At 68.5% G+C, this 19,308-nt stretch overlaps 2 protein-coding genes across 2 annotated transcripts; one reads left to right on the forward strand and one right to left on the reverse strand.

Annotated features, from left to right (window-relative positions):
• Positions 1-741: 741 nt before the first annotated feature.
• Positions 742-4,494, reverse strand: MYCL (MYCL proto-oncogene, bHLH transcription factor). The gene is made up of 2 exons (XM_066982570.1): positions 3,822-4,494; positions 742-2,355 (listed from the first exon to the last, which is right to left on the reverse strand). The coding sequence occupies exons 1-2, from the start codon at positions 4,489-4,491 to the stop codon at positions 1,796-1,798; spliced, it is 1,230 nt and encodes a 409-aa protein (XP_066838671.1). The 5' UTR covers positions 4,492-4,494; the 3' UTR covers positions 742-1,795.
• Positions 4,495-9,609: 5,115 nt separating this feature from the next.
• On the forward strand, positions 9,610-18,253 carry MFSD2A (MFSD2 lysolipid transporter A, lysophospholipid). Its single transcript, XM_066982716.1, has 14 exons — positions 9,610-9,768; positions 9,910-10,032; positions 10,428-10,552; positions 13,713-13,836; positions 13,957-14,035; positions 14,529-14,701; positions 14,802-14,892; positions 15,481-15,602; positions 15,730-15,813; positions 16,449-16,532; positions 16,786-16,898; positions 17,066-17,209; positions 17,397-17,573; positions 17,834-18,253. The coding sequence occupies exons 1-14, from the start codon at positions 9,679-9,681 to the stop codon at positions 17,889-17,891; spliced, it is 1,587 nt and encodes a 528-aa protein (XP_066838817.1). The 5' UTR covers positions 9,610-9,678; the 3' UTR covers positions 17,892-18,253.
• The last annotated feature ends 1,055 nt before the right edge of the window (positions 18,254-19,308 follow it).

Here is a 19,308-nt window from a genome sequence, read left to right on the forward strand (position 1 = left end):
CACCTTTCAGTACAACTCTAACGCGCTTTGACACGGCACAATGCAACACGCAGAGAGCGTGAAATACTGCAGGAAGCGAAGGGAGCAGGCGTTCACGAGCTGCTGTGCAGAAACGCTGCGTTTTAAGGCTTGCTTCCCCCGGGTGACCACGGCTCCCAGAGCAGCTCTCCCGACATCTCAGCGGTAACAGGATCCCAGGTCCCTCCTGCACTTAGAGCAAGACTTTTGCCGCCAGCGTGACTAAAACCCCAAAGCATCGAGTTCAGGGAAGGGGGGAGCACACACATACACACACGTATATATAATTTCATCCACTCGGCAGATCCGGGTGTACAAAGTTCTCCCAGGCCCCTGGAAGCGACTGGGTCACCTTCCCCTCCCTGCTCACCTATAGGGTTACGCAGCCCCAGCAGCGAGCACCAGACTGCCCCGAGCCCATTAGAGGAGTGTACGGTTACAGCAAGGCCCCCGAGCCCGGTGCAGGCTAAATCCACTTAAAAGGAGGTAAAAGAACCCGGGTGTTTTATCACCCCAGCCCCACCACCACAGCCACTCGTGTTCCAACGGCCAGGAGAAAGCCGGGACACACCTCAGCGGGGCTGCCAAGCCCTGGTGCAAACCCCTTCCTTGGTTTGTGTCCGTGAGCAGCAGGACACCCCACAGCACAGCACCCCCCCCCCCCAGGCATCACAGCATGCACGGAAACCCACAGTCACCTGCACGGAAAAAGCCAACCCAGGCTGTCTTTGTAACTTATTTATTCATGAAGTGTGAGGTAATGAAGAAAGTGCTAAATCCGACCACAGTGTTAACTCTAACGGTTCTCAGCAGGTCAGCGGGACCCGGCGGGGCCGTCCCTGCCAGCACCCCAGGGTGCCCCCCCCCCCCCCATTGGGCACAGCCCAAAGCGCCACCGGGGATTTTAAGTGGCTGCTGGCCAGGGGGTGCTCACAAGGATGGGGGGAAACGAGGAAAAACCCCTGTTATTGCAAGAGGGTGGGTTGGAGAACTGCAAGGTGGGAACCAGCCTCTGCCAGGACTCGGCTCAAGGGTCCAGCAGGAATGAGCCCCTTCCTGATCTCCCTAAAGTGCAGCAGGACGGAGCCTTCCCCGACAGCAGGAGCCCCCCACCCCTCCACAAAAGTTTTTATATATATATAAAAAGCAAACTCTTTACCAATACTTCTCAAAAAGTGGTACAAAAATACAGTATAAAAACACAGCCTCCAGTATAAGACTCGCAGTTACAGCAGCAGGTTCTAGAACACAAAATCCAAGACAAGCTACTGCACGAAGTGGTAGGAAAGTGAGGTACGGTCCAGCCGAGCCACAGGGCTGCCACGAGCAAGGGGATCATGGCTGGGACGCTGCTCAGAGCGGGTCACATCCCACTGGGATCCTTCTGAACATGAGCTGGGACTCATCGAAGCGGATTGTGGTGCTTGGGGACGTTTAGGCGGGGTGGGTGCCCGGAGCAGCTCCCAGCAGGGCTGTCAGCGGCCAACAGCTGGGGGCTGCCAGCGAGGTGGAAGAGCGGAGCCCCTGAATCAGAAAAGTCACTTGAGAAAGCTTCACTGGGAGACGTCTCCCAGCTCCCAGCAGGCAGCCGCAGGCTAGGGGGTGCCCCGGGAGGGCCCTACCTCCGCCAGCAGCGCTGCAGCCGCCCCACATGCGGCAGCCACCATGCGCTCCTGCCCCCAGGAGCGAGAGTTCGACAGCTAACCAAAAATCAAAAATGTGCAAATTGAGAGGGACGCGGGGTTGGTGCGAGGGCCGGGGTGGGGGCGGGTTCGTGCTAGTGCCCCTTGAGGTGAGCAATCTGTCTGAGCAGCTGGCTCTGCTGCAGCCGCAGCTGCCGCTTCTCGGCCGCCATCCTCCTCTCGGCACTGATGAGCGACTGCAGGTACTCGGAGGACTTGCTCAGGATCACCACTTTGGGCGTCTTGGGGCAGCTGGCCAGCCCGGGCACCTGGTCCCGCAGGGCCAGGAAGCGCGAGCGCAGGTCGTTGCGCCGCTTGCGCTCCAGGTAGTTGTGGTTTTTCCTCTTGGCCACGTCCTCGCTGTCGGAGCCGGGGCTGGTGCCGGCTTTCGGCAAGCTGGGCTCAGGCAGCGTGCTGGCAGGAGTCGACTCTGTGGTGCTGAGCAGCTCCTCCTCGTCCCGCCGGGGCGGCTCCGGCTGGGGGCAGGCGTCCGGCGGCGAGCGGGCGGCGTAGTTGTGCTGCTGCTGGTGGATGGAGATGTGGAAGCGTTTCATGCAGGGGTCCAAGGGGTCGGCGCGCAGCGTGATGGTGACCGGCTGCCTCAGGCTGAGCGACTGCCTCTTCTCCACTGTCACCACATCGATCTCCTCGCCTTCTGCTCAGAAGGGACATGGCACAGAGAAGTCCCTGTGAGTTGGGAGCCCCTCGGGGGCTCCCCACAGCCCCGGATGCCCGTCCCACTGCCATCCCACCAAGGTTTGGTGATGCTCTGCAAAACCACCCCACGACCTCCAGCAGGGATTGCACAGCTTAGATGCTCTTGCAGTGCCACCACACCGGAGGATTTCCCTGCACATCCGTGTGCCCAGAGCCCTGAACCCAGGCTGGGGCCTCACTTCTGCACCAGGAGCAACGCGTGCAAAGAAGCAACAGGCGAGAAGTGCCCGAGCCCACCTGCGGGAGGGAACAGCGGGATGCTGGGAGCTGGGGCTGGGCTCTAACCCCACGGAGCAGCCCAGTCTGAGGCTCTCCCGGCCCGTCGGGGCTGTGGATGCGGATGTGGGGCAGAGCCGCCCTTTGTTCCCCCCGGCTCCTGCGACCCCCCGCTGCCCTCCCAAGCCGTGAGCCCCCTCACAGCCGGGGCCAAGCCCCCCGGGAGACCAAGGGGGCCCTTGGGGAGGGGGCAGCGGCGAGACCCGAACACCCCCCGCATGCACCCGCCCCCCCCCCCCAAAACTGTCCCCGCGCGGCCCCGCCACGTGCGCGCCCCCGTGCCCCCGTCTCCCATTAATAAAAGTCGGGCCGCGGGGCCCCGCCCCCGGGCGGCTCCCATTGGCTGCCCGGCGGTGCCGGTCCCACCCCGCTGGCCGCCCATTGGCCCCCGCGCCCGCCCGTCGGCGGGCATTGTTCGCACGCTGTTGCTTTTTGTTCGGCGCCCACGTGGCGAGGCCGGGCCGGGACCCCCGGCCCCGGGACCCCCGCGGCCCCGGCCCCTGCCCCCGCCGGGCCGGGCTAAGCCTCTTAGTGCCGACCCGCTTACAGCCCGCGGGCCCCTAATGCCATTAGCGCCCGCCCCGCGCGGGGCGCCGCCGCCGGCAGATTTCTTAACGGGGTCACGGCACGGCGGGGCCGCGCTTCCCGGCGGCTAACGGGGGGAGGGGGGGGCGGAACAGGAGCGGTGCGCGGCCCCCCCGGCCGCGGGGGGGGCGTAGGAAGGTCAGGGTTGGGGGCCCCACACAGCCCCGGGGTGCCGCAGCCGTCGGGGATGTCCCGCCCACCCCGGAACCGCCCGCGCCTGCCTCGCCTTTTGGCCCGGGGGGGGGGTGCGGCGGCCCCACCGGCAGCAGAGCCCCTGCAGGGACGGGGAAAACTTCCCCGGGCGAGCCGCGAACTCGCCCCTCGCCAGCCCGCCCGGCTCCCGCGGGGACGGCGAGCGGGGGCCGGGGGGAGCCACCTGCGGGGGGCACGGAGCCGCCGGGCGGGAGCCCCCGGGCGGGGGAGCGGCCAAAGGGCCCCTCGTCGGCGGAGCCGGGCCCGGGGCTTGCCCGGAGCCCCCCGAAGGCGCCGCCCCGCGGGAGGCCACGCGTGGGGGCCGGGGGAGCGCCGCGCCCCGCTCCTTACCGGAGTCGCTCTGGCCCTCGGATCCCGAGGATGCCGGGACCTTGCTCTCAGCCAGCGGGCAGAGGAAGACGGCGGCGGGATCCACGCACTCGCTCGCCGAGCTGCTGAAGCCCAAGTCCTGGGCGAAGGAGGGCTTGTGGGGGGCCGCCCTCTGCGGGCCCGGGGCCAGTTTCTCCGTCATGGCCTTCTCCAGGCGCTCCCGGGCCGAGAAGCCGCTCCACATGCAGTCCCGCAGGATGAAGGCGCTCAGGTTGCCGAAGATCGGTCCGGGGCCGAGCAGGTACTCGGGCTCCTCGGCGGCCGGGCCGTGCCGTGCCGGGCCACCCGGCCGCTCCTCCGCGCCCCCGCCCCCGCCTTTGTCGCCGGGGGCGCCCAGGGGCGAGCGGGGGGGCGTGGGGACGAGCTCGAACTTCTTCCAGATGTCCTCGCTGGGCGCCGTGGAGCGGTGGAAGTCCTCCCCGGCGTCGTGGTCGTAGAAGTAGTGCGGGGACGGGTCCCGCTCCATCTCGGCATGGAGGGGCGGCGGCGGGGGCAGAGCCGGGGGCGGAACGGGGGCACCCCCGGGGCACCCCCAGCCCAGCTCAGGCCGGGGGCTGCCCCCGCACCCAGCTCGCCCGGCGCTGCGGGTGGCGGCGCCGGCAGCGGGCACCGAGCCGGGACGGCGGGGCATTGTTCCCCCCCTCTCTTATAGCCTGTCTGCGGCCGGCGGCCCCGCCCCGCGCCCAATCGCCGCTCCCAGATTTGCATAAGGGGCCGCCCGCCCCGCCCCCCCGCGGCCGTGCCTCAGTTTCCCCGGGCGCGGAGCGCGGCGGAGCCCCCGGTGCGGCGGGGCCGGGCGCAGCTCGTTGGGGCGTCAGATTCCTGCCCTCGACGCAAATTCGCACGTTCCCGACCAAAGCGCGGCGCGGGGCGTGAGAATGGAGCGGCGCCGGAGAGCATCACCGCGAGCCGCGGGGCTCCTGCGCCCCGTGAACCCCCCCCGGGGGTCTGAGCTGCACCGGGCGGGCTGCGGGGCGCTGGGGGGGCCGGGGCTGTCCCGCTGCGTGCAGCACCCCTCCCAGCCCCGGGAGAGGTCGGGGTTTGGGGACCCCCTCGCAAGCGCTGCGGAGCTGGGATCCCTGCAGGGAACGTCGGGGCTGGGGGCAGCCGGGCCGAGGTGGGGGCGTGCAGCCCTGCCACCAAACCGGAGCTGGGGACAAGTCGTGGGAGGCTTCGCCCGCTGCCGGGCAGCCCCGGGTGCCCCTTCCTGCCCACCTCGTACCTGCGCAGGCTGAGCCGGGAGCTTCACCACCAGCTCCCACAGAGAGGAGGCCAAAATAAAGAGGGGGGGGGGAGCCGGGAATGCCAGAAAACCGTCACTGAGAGACACAGAGATCAGCTCTCCACTTGTGCCTGAGGGACGTGGTGCGGGCACAGAGGCAGGGCTGGGCACCGTCTGCCTCCTGGGGATGTCCCCACCGGCAGGAGCGGGGCACAGAGCTGCCCCCAGAGGGCTGGGAGCCAGGGGCGGCACGGGGCGCAGCAGAGCCTTCCCCACGCGCAGCTCCCCCACTTTGTGCCTCTCCACCACCCAAGTCGTTCTAGAAGGGGCAATGAGCACCATGAAACGATTGCAGCCTCGTCACGCGGGTGTCACTGCACAGCCCGCGATGAGCAGCTCCCCCCAGCAGCATGCACTACCCCACCGCCCCGTGTCCCCGCAGCGTTCCAGCCCCACTGGACCCAGCCCCACAGCCCAGGCAGGGGGCGGCTGGCAGTGCCCTGCTCAGCACCTTCCCTTTGGGTGCTCTGCACCCAGGGGTGTCAGGGCTGCAGGATCGGTCCCGGCCAGCAGCGCTAGGAGCCGTGGGGCTGGGGACGTGTCCCTGGCTGCATCCCTGGCCCCACAGGGAGCCATCGCCCCTGTCCAGGACCAGCATGGACCAGTGAGGCCAGCCCAAGTGCGGCCCCGCGTTGTCCTGCACAGCCCAGCACAGCCCAGCGCAGCCCAGTGCAGCCCAGAACAGACCGCCACAGCTCAGCGCTGCCCAGAATAGACCAGAATGGTCCAGCACAGGTCGGCATCAGCCAGTGCAGCCCAGCCCAGCCCCACATGGACCTCCCCATCCCTCCCCATCCCGTCCCGTCCCGTCCCGTCCCGTCCCGTCCCGTCCCGTCCCGCCCGGCCCCGCGGGGCTCAGCAGCCGCCAGCGGCGGGCGCCGGGCGCCACCTGCCGGGCTCGGGGCTCGGCTCCAGCGCCCAGCTCCAGCTCCCCGTGGCCGCTGCCAGCTCCCAGAGCCCAGCTCCAGCTCCCCGTGCCCGCTGCCAGCTCCCAGAGCCCAGTTCCAGCTCCCCGTGCCCAGCTCCAGCTCCCAGAGCCCAGCTCCAGGGGGGCTCCCAGCAGGGGGGTGCTGAGCCTGGCAGGAGAGGGCTGGCAGAGGGAGAGACCCCACACGCTGTGCTATGGGGTCCCTGTGACGGACCCAGCACCCCACATGCCTTCCCACCCATGCAGAGCAGCCCTGAGCATCCCGATCCCACCCGCAGGACCCGCACAGCCCCGGAGAGCCAGGGCCAGTGCTCTCAGCCAGGCTCCTCCTGCTCCCGTGCTCCCCCAGCCCCTCGCCCTCCCAAGGGAGCGCAGGTGAAGCCCCCTCTTTCTCTCCCAAACACATCTCCTTCAGCAGGCGCTGAGCTGCCAGGGGGCTGCAGAGGCTCCGCCTGCCCCTGCGCCACTGGGGTGAGCGGGGGACGGGGGCTCAGGGCTGGGGACACAGCCGGTGCTGCCCAGAGGCACCAGCAAGGCTCCTCCATCCTACAGCTCACGGCCACGTCTCCTTCTCCCTCCTGTCTCCTTCCCCCTCCCCGGTGGCCTCGGGACCTCTCCAGGTTTTCCCAGGGTGCGGCAGGAGCTCGCCCCAGCTTCAAGGAGCTCCGGATGCTTTGAGGGTGTGGAAGCACCGCTGGAGAGGGGCTGGAGGGGCCACGCAGCCCTTTGGGCCCGGGCTCACCAGGTGCTCTGCAAACACGACCCGAGAGCCTCTCGTGGCGCCCGCCCTGTGCCGGCTGTGCAAACAGGGGCGGGGGGGTGGGCGGGTGCCCCGGGGCACCCAGCAGGGCTGGGAGCTGCCATGGGCTGTGCAGGCTTCTCGCCGCGCTGCCCTGGTCGCAGGGGCTGGCACGGCTCCGCGGGAGCTGCTGTAGCCCAGCCAGCAGCTGGCACAGCTCCAGCGTGCGACACGAGGCAGTTCCCAGGTCTCCAGTGCCCTTTGGATCCCCGCTGACAGCAGGGCTGGACTTTGAAGCTCTGGACACAAGCGTTTCCCCACGGGGCACCCCAATGGGCACCCTGAGCTCCGGGCTCTGCCTCTGGCCAGCCCCATCCTGAAGCGGCCTTTGAGGTATCCTGCCATCCCCATGGGGCTCCCAGGTCCCCAGGGACAGCGAGGCTGTGAACCCCCCTGCCAATGTGCACCCCCAGCCCCCTCCTGTCCCCTCAGAGTTGCGACATGCTCCCCGGGTCCCGCGGGAGAGATTTGGGCAGCGCAGGACGAGAGCTGCGTGCTGCCCTGCAACGCATCCCCTTTGTCCCCGTGGCCGTGGGGCCTGGCCGGACCCTTGCGAAACGCCTGCCCGAGGCCCGCGGGGTGCAGGAGCACCACAAAACACAGCCTATGAAACACGGCCCGGCTGCGTGGGGCCAGCGCTCAGAGCTCCGGGGAGCTGGGGCTGGGGGCACGGCAACGCGCCCTGAATCCTGCAGGCAGCAAAGTCCAGCGAGCAGGGAGGGTAACACGTCCTCAGCTGTGGCCCTGGTACCTCTTCGCCCCCTCCCCCGGACAGATTGTGCCTGCAGCACCCCCTGCCCCACACCAAGAGGTGCCCGGAGCTCGGGGGGGTGCCCTGCAGCTTGGCTGGGCTGTGCCCAAGCAGGGGAGCGGTGCCGCCGCCAGCAGCAGCCTGTGCCCCCCGAGTGGCTCCAGGCTTGCTGCCGTCTGTCCCCAGCCGCCCTCCCCATCCCCTGTCCTGTCCCATCCCTGTCTGGTTTCGGGTGTGCTCACACTTGCTCAGCCTGGCTCTGAGCCGTGCCAGACCCGTGACACACGCAGGCAGGGCGGCAGGCGCGGCGGCAGAGCCATCACCTGGCAGAGCAGCCCCTGTCCCCATCCCCATCCCCGTCCCCGTCCCCGTCCCCGTCCCCGTCCCCGTCCCTGTCCCTGTCCCTGCTGCAGTCACATTCCTTGGGGCTGGCCCTCGGCAGCTCCTTTATTGTTGTGAGGATCCCCTGGAGCATCTGCCGGGGAGAAGGTTCAACGTCCCCCCTCCCAGATATTGTGCAGGAGAAAATCCTCCTAATCCCAGGAAATCCTGGTCTTTCTGCCTCTCCTGCTTCAGACGTGAGGCAGGGCTGCGCCTACCTGGCAATCTCCGGCACAAAAGGGCCGCTCATTGTTCTCCCAAAGCCTGCGCCTGCCCAGGAGGCAGCTCCGGCGCTTTGCTCAAGGACAGCAATGCTGAAAGAGTCGGGAGTGCTCGGTCCCTCCAGGTGCCCTGTGAGTGCCCTGTGAGTGCCCTGTGCTCCCCCAAAAGGCACTGTGGTGAGGGAAACTGAGGCATGGAGCAGAGCCCTGCAGATCCTGGCTGTTCACCCACCCGCAGCAGATCCCTGCTTACACACGGCCGGGGAGCGGAGCACCCCGGGGTACCCAACCCTGGGCTTTGGGGCAGGGACACCCACCTGGGTGCCCCCAGCGGCTGCAGCAGCACTGCCCAGGGGTGCAGGCGCGTGTCCAGGGCCCCCTGCCCCACACAGCACCCAGCCGCCCGCAGCAGCGGCTCCCAGCCCGGCCCCAGGCGTGGATCAGGCGATGGTGTCGGGTGCCGTGCTGGGTGCCACGCTGGGTGTCACACTGGGTGCTGCTCTGGGTGCCACGCTCGGTGTCATGCCAGGTGTCACGCTGGCTCCGCTGTGTGGCCCCATCCCATGGCGCGGCTCGGCGCGATCTTTGGACCCGGATGGCCTGAGCAGAGCAGGGCTGGCGGCTGCCACGGGGGTGGCACGGCGCTGGTGCTTTGGTTTTGTTGGAAGGGGCCATCAAAGGTCAAGTCCGAGCCCCTGCCCTCGGCCTTCCCCTACCTCGGGCAGCCCAAAGCCACGGCCCCACCGGCCTGCGGGTGCCGTGGTGCGGGAGCAGCCCCAGCCCCGGCCCCCCAGCAGCTGTGGGATGCCGCAGCACCCCGGGGCTCCTTCTGGTGCCTGCTGCTGGTGCCTCTGCGTCTTTCATCACCAGAGCTGCTTTTGGAGCCTTCAGTGTCTGAAAGTGTTTTAAACAAACAAACCACAGACACCAAGTTCCTCACAGCCAGGTGATTCCAGGAACTGGGATTTTAAGAGGATTAACTTTGGGCTTCATGGCAAAATCGGGGTCCAGGGACACGCTCGCTGGTTTGGGAGAAGGGCACCGGGCGTTGAAGTGCACACGTCTGCACGGGGGCTTCGTTCTGGTGCTTCTGGACCACCCCGATAACACCATTTCCCCTCTTGTTTTTCCCCGGTTTCCTTACAAAACGCCGAATTTGGAGCAATTCGATCTGGAAGGGGCTTCCGAGGGGCGCGTCGTGCAACCCCTGCAGGGGAAGGGGACGGGGGGGGGGACAGGGGCTGGGCGGGGGGGGCAGGAGGAGGGGGCCGAGGGCTGGAGGAGGCAGCAGCAGGCAGGAGGCAGCAGGAGGAGGAGGAGGAGGAGGCAGGAGGAGGAGGAGGAGGCAGGAGGAGGAGGAGGAGGCAGGCCCGGGGGCGGTGGCACGGCCGGGGCGGGGCGCTCCCGGTACAAGCCGGCCGGGCGGCGGGGCCGGGCCCCATTCATCGCGCTCGGCATGGCCGGGGGCGGCGGCGCGGAGCGGGCCGGGGTCGCGGTGGCCGCCGCGGGGCTCCTGCCGCCCGCCCGCCGCCAGCCCCGCCGCAGGGTGAGCTCCTTCCCCCCGGCCCCCTCCCGGGGCCGCCCCGCTCCGACCCGACCCGGGCCGGCGGCCCCGCGGCTCCCTTCCCTTTCCCCTGCCCCTGCCCTTTCCCCTTCCCCTCCCCGCTGACGCCCCGCCGCGTTGCAGGAGGGCCGGGAGCGGCTGTCGGTGTGCAGCAAGCTGTGCTACGCCGTCGGCGGGGCCCCCTACCAGACCACGGGCTGCGCGCTCGGCTTCTTCCTGCAGATCTACCTCCTGGACGTGGCGCAGGTACGGGGGGGCGGCGGGGGCCGGGGGCTGCGGCGGGCTGGGGGCGAGCGGTCCCGGTCCCGGTCCCGGCTCCGCCAGCGGCCGCCCCGTGCCTCGGTTTCCCCGGGCCGGGGCCGGGACGCGGCCCCCGGGGCGCTGCGGGACCGGCGGGGGGAGCCCCGGGAGCGCCCCCGGGAGCCCCGGTGCCGGCCGCCGGGACCCGCCGTGGGGCCGCGGGAGCGGGGAGGGCCCACGCCGGTGCCCCCGGCCCCGCTGGGAGAGGGACGGAGGCCCCGGGACCTGACCCTGCTCCCCAACGGCCACCGGGCCCCGCAGGGGGGGCGGCCGGGGGGGTCTCGGAGCTCGGCGGGAGCAGCCGGGGGGCCCTGCCCTCACGCAGGAACTTGTCCCTGCAGCTGGACCCCTTCTATGCCTCCATCATCCTGTTCGTGGGGCGAGCCTGGGACGCCATCACGGACCCCTTGGTGGGCTTCTTCATCAGCAAAACCCCGTGGACCCGCTTCGGCCGCCTCATGCCCTGGTAAGAGCCGCCGGCAGCGCCCGCTGCCCCTGCCCAACGCCACGAGGTCCGTGGGGCAGCCCGTGCCCACAGCCCCCTCGCCCCGGGGGGGGGGCCAAGTGCCCCACAAAGCCTGGGGTGCTGCCAGCAGTGGGGGGTTGCTGTGCACTGTTATTCCTCCCGGCCCCGTATGAGCTGTGCTGGGCTTTCCTCTGCTCTGCTCCGCCTGGAGCCGCTCTGGCCCCCAAGAGCTGCCCCGGTGCCGCGCTCGGGCACTGGGCTTGGCTCACGTGGCAGCCACCAGCCCCTGCCCGGTGTCAGGGACACGTTGCCAGCAGTGCAGGTGGCATTGTGGCCGTGGGGAGGAGGGACAGGGGTGAGTGTGCCGACGTGGGGTGCTGGGGCACCAGCTGATGGTCACGAGGACGTGGCTCCAGCAGGAACAGCAGCTGTCCGGCCCCGTGCCTGCACATGGGTGCTCCCACCGCCGCTGGGAGCGAACAGGGGGCTAAGGGGGGGTCAGAGCGGCTGGGGGTGTTCACAGAGTCCCAAAGGGATTGTGCACGGGACGAGGCAGGACGTCCCCGAACACCTGCCCTGTGCGGGGCAGCGAGAGTTGCGGTCCCCAGGAAAAGGGCTGCAGGGCACTAACACCCAAGTGCGGACCCGTCGGCCTGTCCCACGCCGAAATAACGCCTGCGGGATTGCTGAGATACAGTGCAGCGAAGGGGGCGGGCACGGGGGGTGCAATTAGAGCCCTTACCCCCGCAGATTATACCCTCTGCTTCCAGGGCTCCCAGGAATAGCTCCGGGCAGCGGTGCCGGCTGTTGTTCAAGGCAGGCTACACGCATGGCCCGAAATAGCTTCCCTCCAGCCGCACGGGCGGTGGGGTCTGGGGCTGGAGATTAGCGCGAGGCTGGGCGTGCTGGCAGGGCGCGCAGGATAGCCGCGCTCGCCGCGGCTCTGCGCTCCCTAATCTCAAGGAGGGGGTGGGGACGGAGCTGCCGCATTCCTCCAAACGGCCCTCGCCTCGTTAAAATTAGCCAGAGCCTTCCTCCATCGGGCACCGGGGCCCCTCGGCAGTGCTGGGCGAGGAGCGTGCAGGTGGTGGTCGTGGCTCGGGGCGAGCAGCTGAGGCCGACCTGGATGGGGCTGAGCTGCCCCAGCCAGGCGGGGTTGGGGTCCCCCAGCCACGTGGGGACGGGGCCGCCCCGGCTGCAGCCCTGCCTCAGTTTCCCTGTGTATGAACCCAGGAGCGTGGCACTGCGGGATGTGGCTGTGTGATGGCCTCGGAGGCTGCTGCCTGTCCCCGAACCCTCGGTGTGACCCAGTGCGGGTTTGCTGCCCGACGTCCGGCTGGGCTGCGAAGCGCCTGCCCGGTGAGGCTGAGCCCCAGCCGGGTGCTGGTGGCTCTGTCTCAAGGCATGGGGCTGCTCAAGATGGAGAGTGAGCTTAGATCGCCTCCCTGCCCTCCAGCTTTCTTTAGAAGCTCTTTTTCATCACGTTTCCTTCCGGCAGCTCATCCGCTGGCTGTGCCCTCCCCTGCCGCACTCCCGGAGCCTTTTCCCGCTCCCCGACCCCCCCTGGGCTTCCTGGTGACCAAACTTTCCCCTGACGTGGACGTGACCTCAGAGTTCCCAGTCGGCTCTGACCCCCCTGCTCCGGGCAGAGCCCGTTTACAAACGGTTAAGCTCCAGGAAGGGGCGTGCGAGCGGCACAAAGGAACACGCCATCGCGCCGCGGCCAATGAGCGGGCGAACGCACCGGGGCTGCCTCCTCCGAGCCGCTTAACCGCCGTGCCCGGCCAGGGGTAACTCGCAGTCACTCGCCCCCGCGCCTGCCGGGGCTCAGCCGGGGCTCAGCACCCTCGTCCCGGCGCTGGGGGCGCGCCAGGAGGTCCCGTGGGGGCTCGCACACCCGTGCGCGCGCTGGCACCGTGGCAGGCGTGACGTGGTTCCCGCGTGCGGGGCCGCGGTGACTCACGGAGAGCTTCCCCAGCTCCACGTCTGCGCGGGAGAGGAGTGGCTGGGGCTGCTTCGCCCCTGTCCTCCCCCCCCGGGGTGACGTGCGTGCGGAAAAATGTGCATGTGTTGGGTCCTGTTGGGTCCTGTGCGGCGCGACTGCCTGCTCTCCATCCATGGAGATTTGGTTTTGCACCCCCCCCTCTGCAGCTTTAAATTTAAATTTTGCGTCCTGTACGTCAGCAGGGTGGAAAGATCTCCCTGTACCCTCACTGCAGAGCAGCTGAGGGAGAGCCCTGACCTTGTGCAGCCCTGTCCCGCATCTGGTTCTGCTGGCTTAATTCTTGGACACAGCCTCCGTTCAGCACTTTGTGGGGCACAGCGTGCCTGCAAATCCGCGAGCAAAACCAGCCTCCTAAACCGATCTGGACGCGGCCTCAAGCCTTGGCTTCAGTTCCTCAGTAGGAGAAATTCCTCCCACCCCAGCACCAGGGGACCCGGCTGCTTTCCCCGAGCCTTTCCCATCGGGGCAGCAGCGGGACGAGGGCTCCGGGGTGCTCCGGGCGGCTTCCTGCTGCCGTCCCCCCGCTGGCTGCCCCGCCAGGGCTGCCAAAAGCCCGGTGCTTGAGCAATCCCCTCCGAGCCCCAGTCGCACTTTGCGCCCCGTGTCCCCGAGCACGCAGGGCTGGAGGCAGGAGGGGAGGCAGCCTGCCTGCTGCTGGCCGGGCTCGCCGCAGCCCTGCTGGGGGACTGGGGTGACGCGGGGATGAGGGCTCAGGGCCGGCAGCCGCGCGGTGCCTGGCCGCTCCCCAGCCCTGCCGGCAGCAGGGAGGCGATTCCGTCCCGCTGAGCACGCGGCGGCGCTGCCTGCGGGGAGGGCCGGGGCCAGGCTGGAAGCCGAGGGCAGGAGCACGCTGATCCCTTCCACTGAGGCGGGGACGGCTGCCCTGGCAGAAACAGCTCTTCCCTGGAAGTCTGAGTCAGCCCTTTCCCCTCCCAGCCCGTGAGACCCCAGATGCTGCCTGCAGCCGGGGCTGCGTCACCCCCGTGGCACCCGCACCCACCTCCTACCATGGGTTAGAGCCGGGGGACCCGCCTGAGGCAGCTCGGGGACCCCCAAAATCAGGTGCCCGAGCCCCACTGTCGGTGCGGCAGCAGGGGGAGCTGGGCCGGTGGGTTGGCCGCGAGCTCGTGAGGCTGACGCTGTGTCCTCCCCAAGGATCATCTTTTCCACGCCGTTTGCTGTCATCTCCTACTTCCTCATCTGGTTCGTGCCGGACATCTCCAGGGGCCAGGTGATGTGGTACCTCGTCTTCTACTGCCTCTTCCAGACCCTCGTGACGGTGAGTTGGGCTCTGCGCCTGCCGGAGCGGACGGGGCACGCAGCGGACACCCCCTGCCCCCCTGAGCCGCGCGGTACCCCCCGGTCCTGCCCTAAGCCAGTTCTCCCCGTGCCGCTGCAGTGCTTCCACGTGCCCTACTCGGCGCTGACCATGTTCATCAGCAGGGAGCAGAGCGAGCGGGACTCGGCCACCGCTTACCGTAAGCATTTCCTTCCCTTCCTCGCCGTGTCCGGGGGGCAGCTGCTGGGGGCTGTCCTCGTCCAGGAGCTGGCAGGGCTCACCTATCGCACCCTGAGACCCTGAGGTCTGTGGGGACCACCATCATCCAGGGCTGGTCCCAGCCCTCCCCGCTCCCCTGTCCCAGCTCCCCCCGCAGTGGGGGGGTCCCGCTCGCAGCCGAGGGCCCGGAGCAGGGGACGGCAGCCCCGAGCCCCTGAGACTTTCCTGCTGCTCTGCCCCGTAGCAGAGGGGGAGCTGTGGCCAGGCCCTGGCACGCTTCACCTCCCTGCCTCAGTTTCCCAGCAGCTGCTCTCCCTCCCTGCACACGCGGGGCCTTTCCCTCAGGTTTGGATGGAGCTGCAGGAGCGCTGTGCTGGCTCGGCCCCGCTGGCACGGGGCAGCGAATGGGGGGAGGTGGGGGGGCAACCGGGGGAGCTCGGAGCCCTGTGCTCAGTCCCGCTGCCTCCCCCCAGGCATGACGGTGGAAGTGCTGGGCACCGTGCTGGGCACCGCCATCCAGGGCCAGATCGTGGGCAAGGTGGTCACCCCCTGCATCCAGAGCCCCCTCTTCGTCAGTGAGAGCAACGCCTCGGCCTCCATGGGGGACGTGAACATGACGCACTACACCGGGTCGCTGACGGACATGGTGAGCCCAGGGGCCTCGCTGGGCCCTGCCGTGCTCCCGGGCAGCGCTGGCTGCCGGGACGAGCCCTCCCTCCTCCCTCACCGCTCCCCTTCTTGCGCAGAGGAACGCCTACATGGTCGCCGCGGGGGTCATCGGGGCGCTCTACATCCTCTGCGCCGTCATCCTGTCGGTGGGCGTGCGGGAGAAGAGAGGTGAGGCTGGAGGGGTGCGGAGGTGCACGGGGCTCCTGGAGGAGGGCTGCTGCACTAACCCGGCAAGAGAAGCAGAGCCTGGAGCCTCTGGAGCCTCTCATCCAGGGTCCCTCAGCCCCGGGGCGGGGGGGGACAGGCAGCGCAGAGGTCTGGGCAGGAGACCTGGGGAAGGCTCTGCAGAGTAGCAGCGCTGCTGGCAGGAGCTCAGAGCATCCCCAGCGTGTTCCAGCACGGCCCCGAGGACTTAGCTCTCTGTGCTGGCAGATAAACATTATCTTGCACAGCTTCAGCTGGCCAAGGTCGCTGGTGCCAACTGGGGCATCCCCGAGTGAGGTGGTGTCCAAAGTCCGGAACGTTGTCCTGCCGTGCCTCTGCTCTGCGCCCGGCGCTGCTTGTCCTGGGCAAATCAGCCGGGCCACCCACGTCCCCCTGGGGCTGAGGGACCCTGCGTGAGGGCAGGGGGTCCTTTCCCACATTGCTGGGAACTCAGCCATGTGGGGTGCTCTGCAGCAGGCTTGGGGTGCTGCCCCCCGTGCACCCCAGGGTGCTGTGCCCGTGGGTCTAACGGTGGCTTGCTCCGCTCCCCAGAGTCCTCCGAGCTGCAGTTGGACGAGCCCGTCTCCTTCTTCCGGGGGCTGAAGCTGGTGATGAACCATGGTGCCTACATCAAGCTCATCACCGGCTTCCTCTTCACCTCGCTGGCCTTCATGGTGAGCGCCGCGGGGCTGCAGGGGCCGGGGGAGCCCGGTGGGCCGGGGACGTGGGGGGGGAATGGCTGCTGGGCTCTGCTCGGGGCCGCGGGGGCCTCCCCCTGACCGCTGTGCGCCTCCTTTGCAGCTGCTGGAGGGCAACTTCGCCCTCTTCTGCACCTACACCCTGGGCTTCCGCAACGAGTTCCAGAACATTCTCCTGGTCATCATGGTGCGTACGGCACGGGGAGGGAGGCTGGGGGCTGCGGGGACAGTGACCGAAGGTCCCCCGGGAGCAGGGGAGGGAGAAGGAGCCGCCGAGTGTCCTGCGAAGGCTGGGCTGGCTGGCAGGAACAGCAACGCCTTTGTTCCCACATAAAGGCGGCCAGAGATGGGGAGAACAGGAGCCGTGGGGGCCTTTTGTCCGAATTTGGCCACTTATCTCCCTTCCCCCCCTGAGAAAAGGAGCTCGGTGCTGGCTGCCAGGATGGGGCACAGCAGCTCCTCGGGAGCCCTTTCCACCCTCCCGGCCCTGTGGGGTGGGGAGGTGCGAGGTGCCAGAGCCCTGCAGGACCTGGCTCCTGGCCACGCCGTGCACGCAGCAGTGGCCGGATCAGGCCCCTTCCCACGCCCGGGATCGGCCGAGCCCTCGCCTGTCCCTGTGGGCCAGTGCTGGCCTCGCGCCCGTGCCAATACCCGGCTCTCCTTCCCCTGAGTGGGGCAGGCGAGGGATGGGGTGAGCACGGAGCAGACGGTGCAGCCACGTGCCAGCACCTGGAAACCCCGGGCGCTGGGCGAGGGTGGGCCCCCTGGGGCCACTGGGGGTAGCCAGGCCAGCGGGTGACCCCATGGCCCCTCTTCCTGTAGCTCTCGGCCACCTTGACCATCCCCTTCTGGCAGTGGTTCCTCACCCGCTTTGGGAAGAAGACTGCTGTCTACGTGGGCATCTCGGTGAGTGGGCGCCCTCCAGCGCGGCTGCGGCCTCTCCCCGTGGGCGAGCAGCGCTGCGACCCTCCCGGGAGGGGATCAGAGCTGGGCAGAGGCTGCGGCCACCCCGTCCCAGTGCCTGTCCCTTGTCCTGTGCTGTCACGGATGGGGCTGAGGCTGGTGGAGGTGGCTGCGGGGCTCTGGCAGCACCGCTGCTCCCCGGCTGTGCCTAGGCCGGGTGCCGTGGAGGCCAACCTGGGTTCTGTCCCCCCTGCAGTCTGCCATCCCCTTCCTCATCGTGGTGGTTGTCCTGGACAGTAACCTCATCGTCACCTACATCGTGGCCGTGGCGGCGGGGATCAGCGTGGCGGCCACCTTCCTCCTGCCCTGGTGAGCGCGGGTCCTGGTGCCGCCCTGTGCCAGGAGCGGGGCAGGGTGCTCCCCAGTCCTCGGGGGGATTTGGGGATGGTTTCAGCCCCAGCGGGGATATCTTGGAGGGAGATGCTCCCAGCAGGGACGGGAGGTGCGCTGTGCTCACCACCCCGCTCTCTGCACAGGTCCATGCTCCCAGATGTCATAGACGACTTCAAGCTGCAGCACCCCGACTCCCGCGGCCACGAAGCCATCTTCTTCTCCTTCTACGTCTTCTTCACCAAGTTCACCTCGGGGGTCTCCCTGGGCATCTCCACGCTCAGCCTAGAGTGAGTTCTTGTGCCGAGGGGCAGGGAGGCCGGTCTCGTGCCCCCACCCAGGGGTCCCCGCTCCCCGAGGGGGTGTGTGTGTGTGTGTGTGTGTGTCGGGGGTGTTTAAATCCCACGGAGCTCCCTGCAGGGAGCAGGCTGCCTCCTGCAAGCCCTGCCTTCTGCCTAAAGGCCCCTTTGTGCACAGCTTCGCAGGGTACCAGACCCGGGGCTGCTCCCAGCCCAACGAGGTGAACTTCACCCTGAAGATGCTGGTGTCGGCTGTGCCCGTGGGCCTGATCCTGCTGGGCCTGCTCCTCTTCAAGCTGTACCCCATCGACGAGGAGAAGCGGAGGGAAAACAAGAAAGCCCTGCAGGACCTGAGGTGAGCGGCAGCTTTGGGACCGGGCCCGCACGGGGCGTGTGGGGGCAGGATCAGGCCCAGACCGGTCGGGAATCCTCCGGGAGCCGTGGGCGGCAGGGTGAGCAGGGCTGCCTCTTCCAATCCTGGCCTCCAAAGAGGTGGCGTGAAGGGCTCGGATCAGCGGGCCGCCCGCCCCGCTCGCTAAAGGACTGCACGGGACCATGACCGTGAGGCAGCAGCAGGCCTTGCTTCACGCCCCCTTCCCTACGCTTTCTCCCCAGGGAGGAGAGCAACAGCAGCTCCGAGTCGGACAACACAGAGCTGGCCAGCATCGTGTGACGGGGCTGGGCCGCCGCTGGAGCCACGCGGGGCACCCGCACCCCCACCAGCTCTGCGCCCGTCTGGGCCCAGACCCGCAGAGCGCCGGTAGTGTACATTACACAGTGACCCCGGGGGGCTCCCCTGCCGCCACGGGACGGTGCTGGTCCCACGGAACGGTGCTGGTCCCGGGGGCACGGAGCGGGGCCTGCGGCCGGGGGATGGTTGGTGTACATTACACTGTCGGTGTGACCGCGCCGAGGACGTGGGCTCACCTCTGCTGTCTGTACATATGACACTAATTTAGAAAACTGTGCTTTTGTTTTTTTTTATGGAGCTTAATTAACTTAATGATGTAAATATTAAACTGTTTCCTATTTGTATATGTCTGTGCAGAAACTGAACTCGAGGGGCTGTTAATATTGATTTACATAAAAGGGGGGGGAAGGCCGCAGTCCTGCTGCGGGGAATTGTTTGGCTGTTTTTCCAGGGATGTCAGCCCGACCTGGGTCCCTGTGCGGGGATGGGGCCGGCCGCCCCCAGCCCAAGGCCCGGGAACGCCGTGATCGGGGCCGGAGGCTGTGCCCTGCAGCCCCTTGCCCCCCTGCGGCTCCTTGCGTGGTGCCTGGCTGCAGCAGCCCAACAAAGGCCCTATTATTTTCCCTCTTTCAAGAGGGAAGGGGGGCGGAGGGAGGAATGACATGAAAGTGCTGGCTGCGGGGACTGGGAACCTGGGGCTGGAAGCAGCTGGGGAGCGGGGAGCAGGGCCTGCGGGTGACACCCAACACTTCCTCCCCGGGCACTGATCTTTGTGGGTATTTATACCTTGCTCTCACATTCCCCTCTCCCAAGCAGAAATCCCAGCCCTGCCTTCCCCTCAGCGGCGCTCTGTGCTCCTCCAGCAGCAGGGGCAGGGAAGGGCGCAGCAGGGCTGGGCGAGGGCGGCTCTGCCCTGTCCCCACGGCACGGCGCTGGGCGCTGGGGCTGTTGCCTTTAAGGGTTCGTCACCAACAGGGAACGAGTGGGGTCAGCACCCAAGTCCCTCTGCAGGGCCCTGGGGATCGTGGCTCGTGTTTCCTTCCACTTCTAGGTACTGGAATGGAGCTGGGGTTGTAAAAGACAACAAGGGCGACAGAGCTGGGAGTGCTGAAATGGGTCCCGGTGCCACCGAGGCCTGGGCCAGGGCAAGGAGCTGGATGGGACGGGTCCCCCAGAACTGGGGAGGCAACGTTGGCCGTGCCCTGGGCGCTCCCAGCTCCCCGGGCATGGAGCTCGTAGCCAGTGCCAGGGCCGCAGCAGCAGGTGGGCGGGAGCCCGGGGAGCTCCCCGGCTGCGGGAGGGGGGCGGCAGCGCCCCGGCCCCGCACAGAGCTCCAGGGCCTCGCGAGTGCCCTGGCCCCAGTCGGGTGTGTGAGGAGCTGAGCTGCTCCTTGGCACGG

The sequence above is a fragment of the Anser cygnoides genome, chromosome 24 (assembly GCF_040182565.1).
Source record: "Anser cygnoides isolate HZ-2024a breed goose chromosome 24, Taihu_goose_T2T_genome, whole genome shotgun sequence".
Taxonomy (NCBI): Eukaryota; Metazoa; Chordata; class Aves; order Anseriformes; family Anatidae; genus Anser; species Anser cygnoides.

Bases quoted from the DNA above. Each gene is read 5' to 3' on its own strand.
- MYCL (XM_066982570.1), bottom strand. From the start codon at position 4,491: ATGCCCCGCCGTCCCGGCTCGGTGCCCGCTGCCGGCGCCGCCACCCGC. The intron at 2,356-3,821 runs GTAAGGAGCGGG...CCTTCTGAGCAG, and splicing joins CGAGGGCCAGAGCGACTCCG to AAGGCGAGGAGATCGATGTG.
- MFSD2A (XM_066982716.1), top strand. From the start codon at position 9,679: ATGGCCGGGGGCGGCGGCGCGGAGCGGGCCGGGGTCGCGGTGGCCGCC. The intron at 14,036-14,528 runs GTAAGCATTTCC...GCCTCCCCCCAG, and splicing joins GGACTCGGCCACCGCTTACC to GCATGACGGTGGAAGTGCTG. The intron at 15,603-15,729 runs GTGAGCGCCGCG...CCTCCTTTGCAG, and splicing joins TCACCTCGCTGGCCTTCATG to CTGCTGGAGGGCAACTTCGC.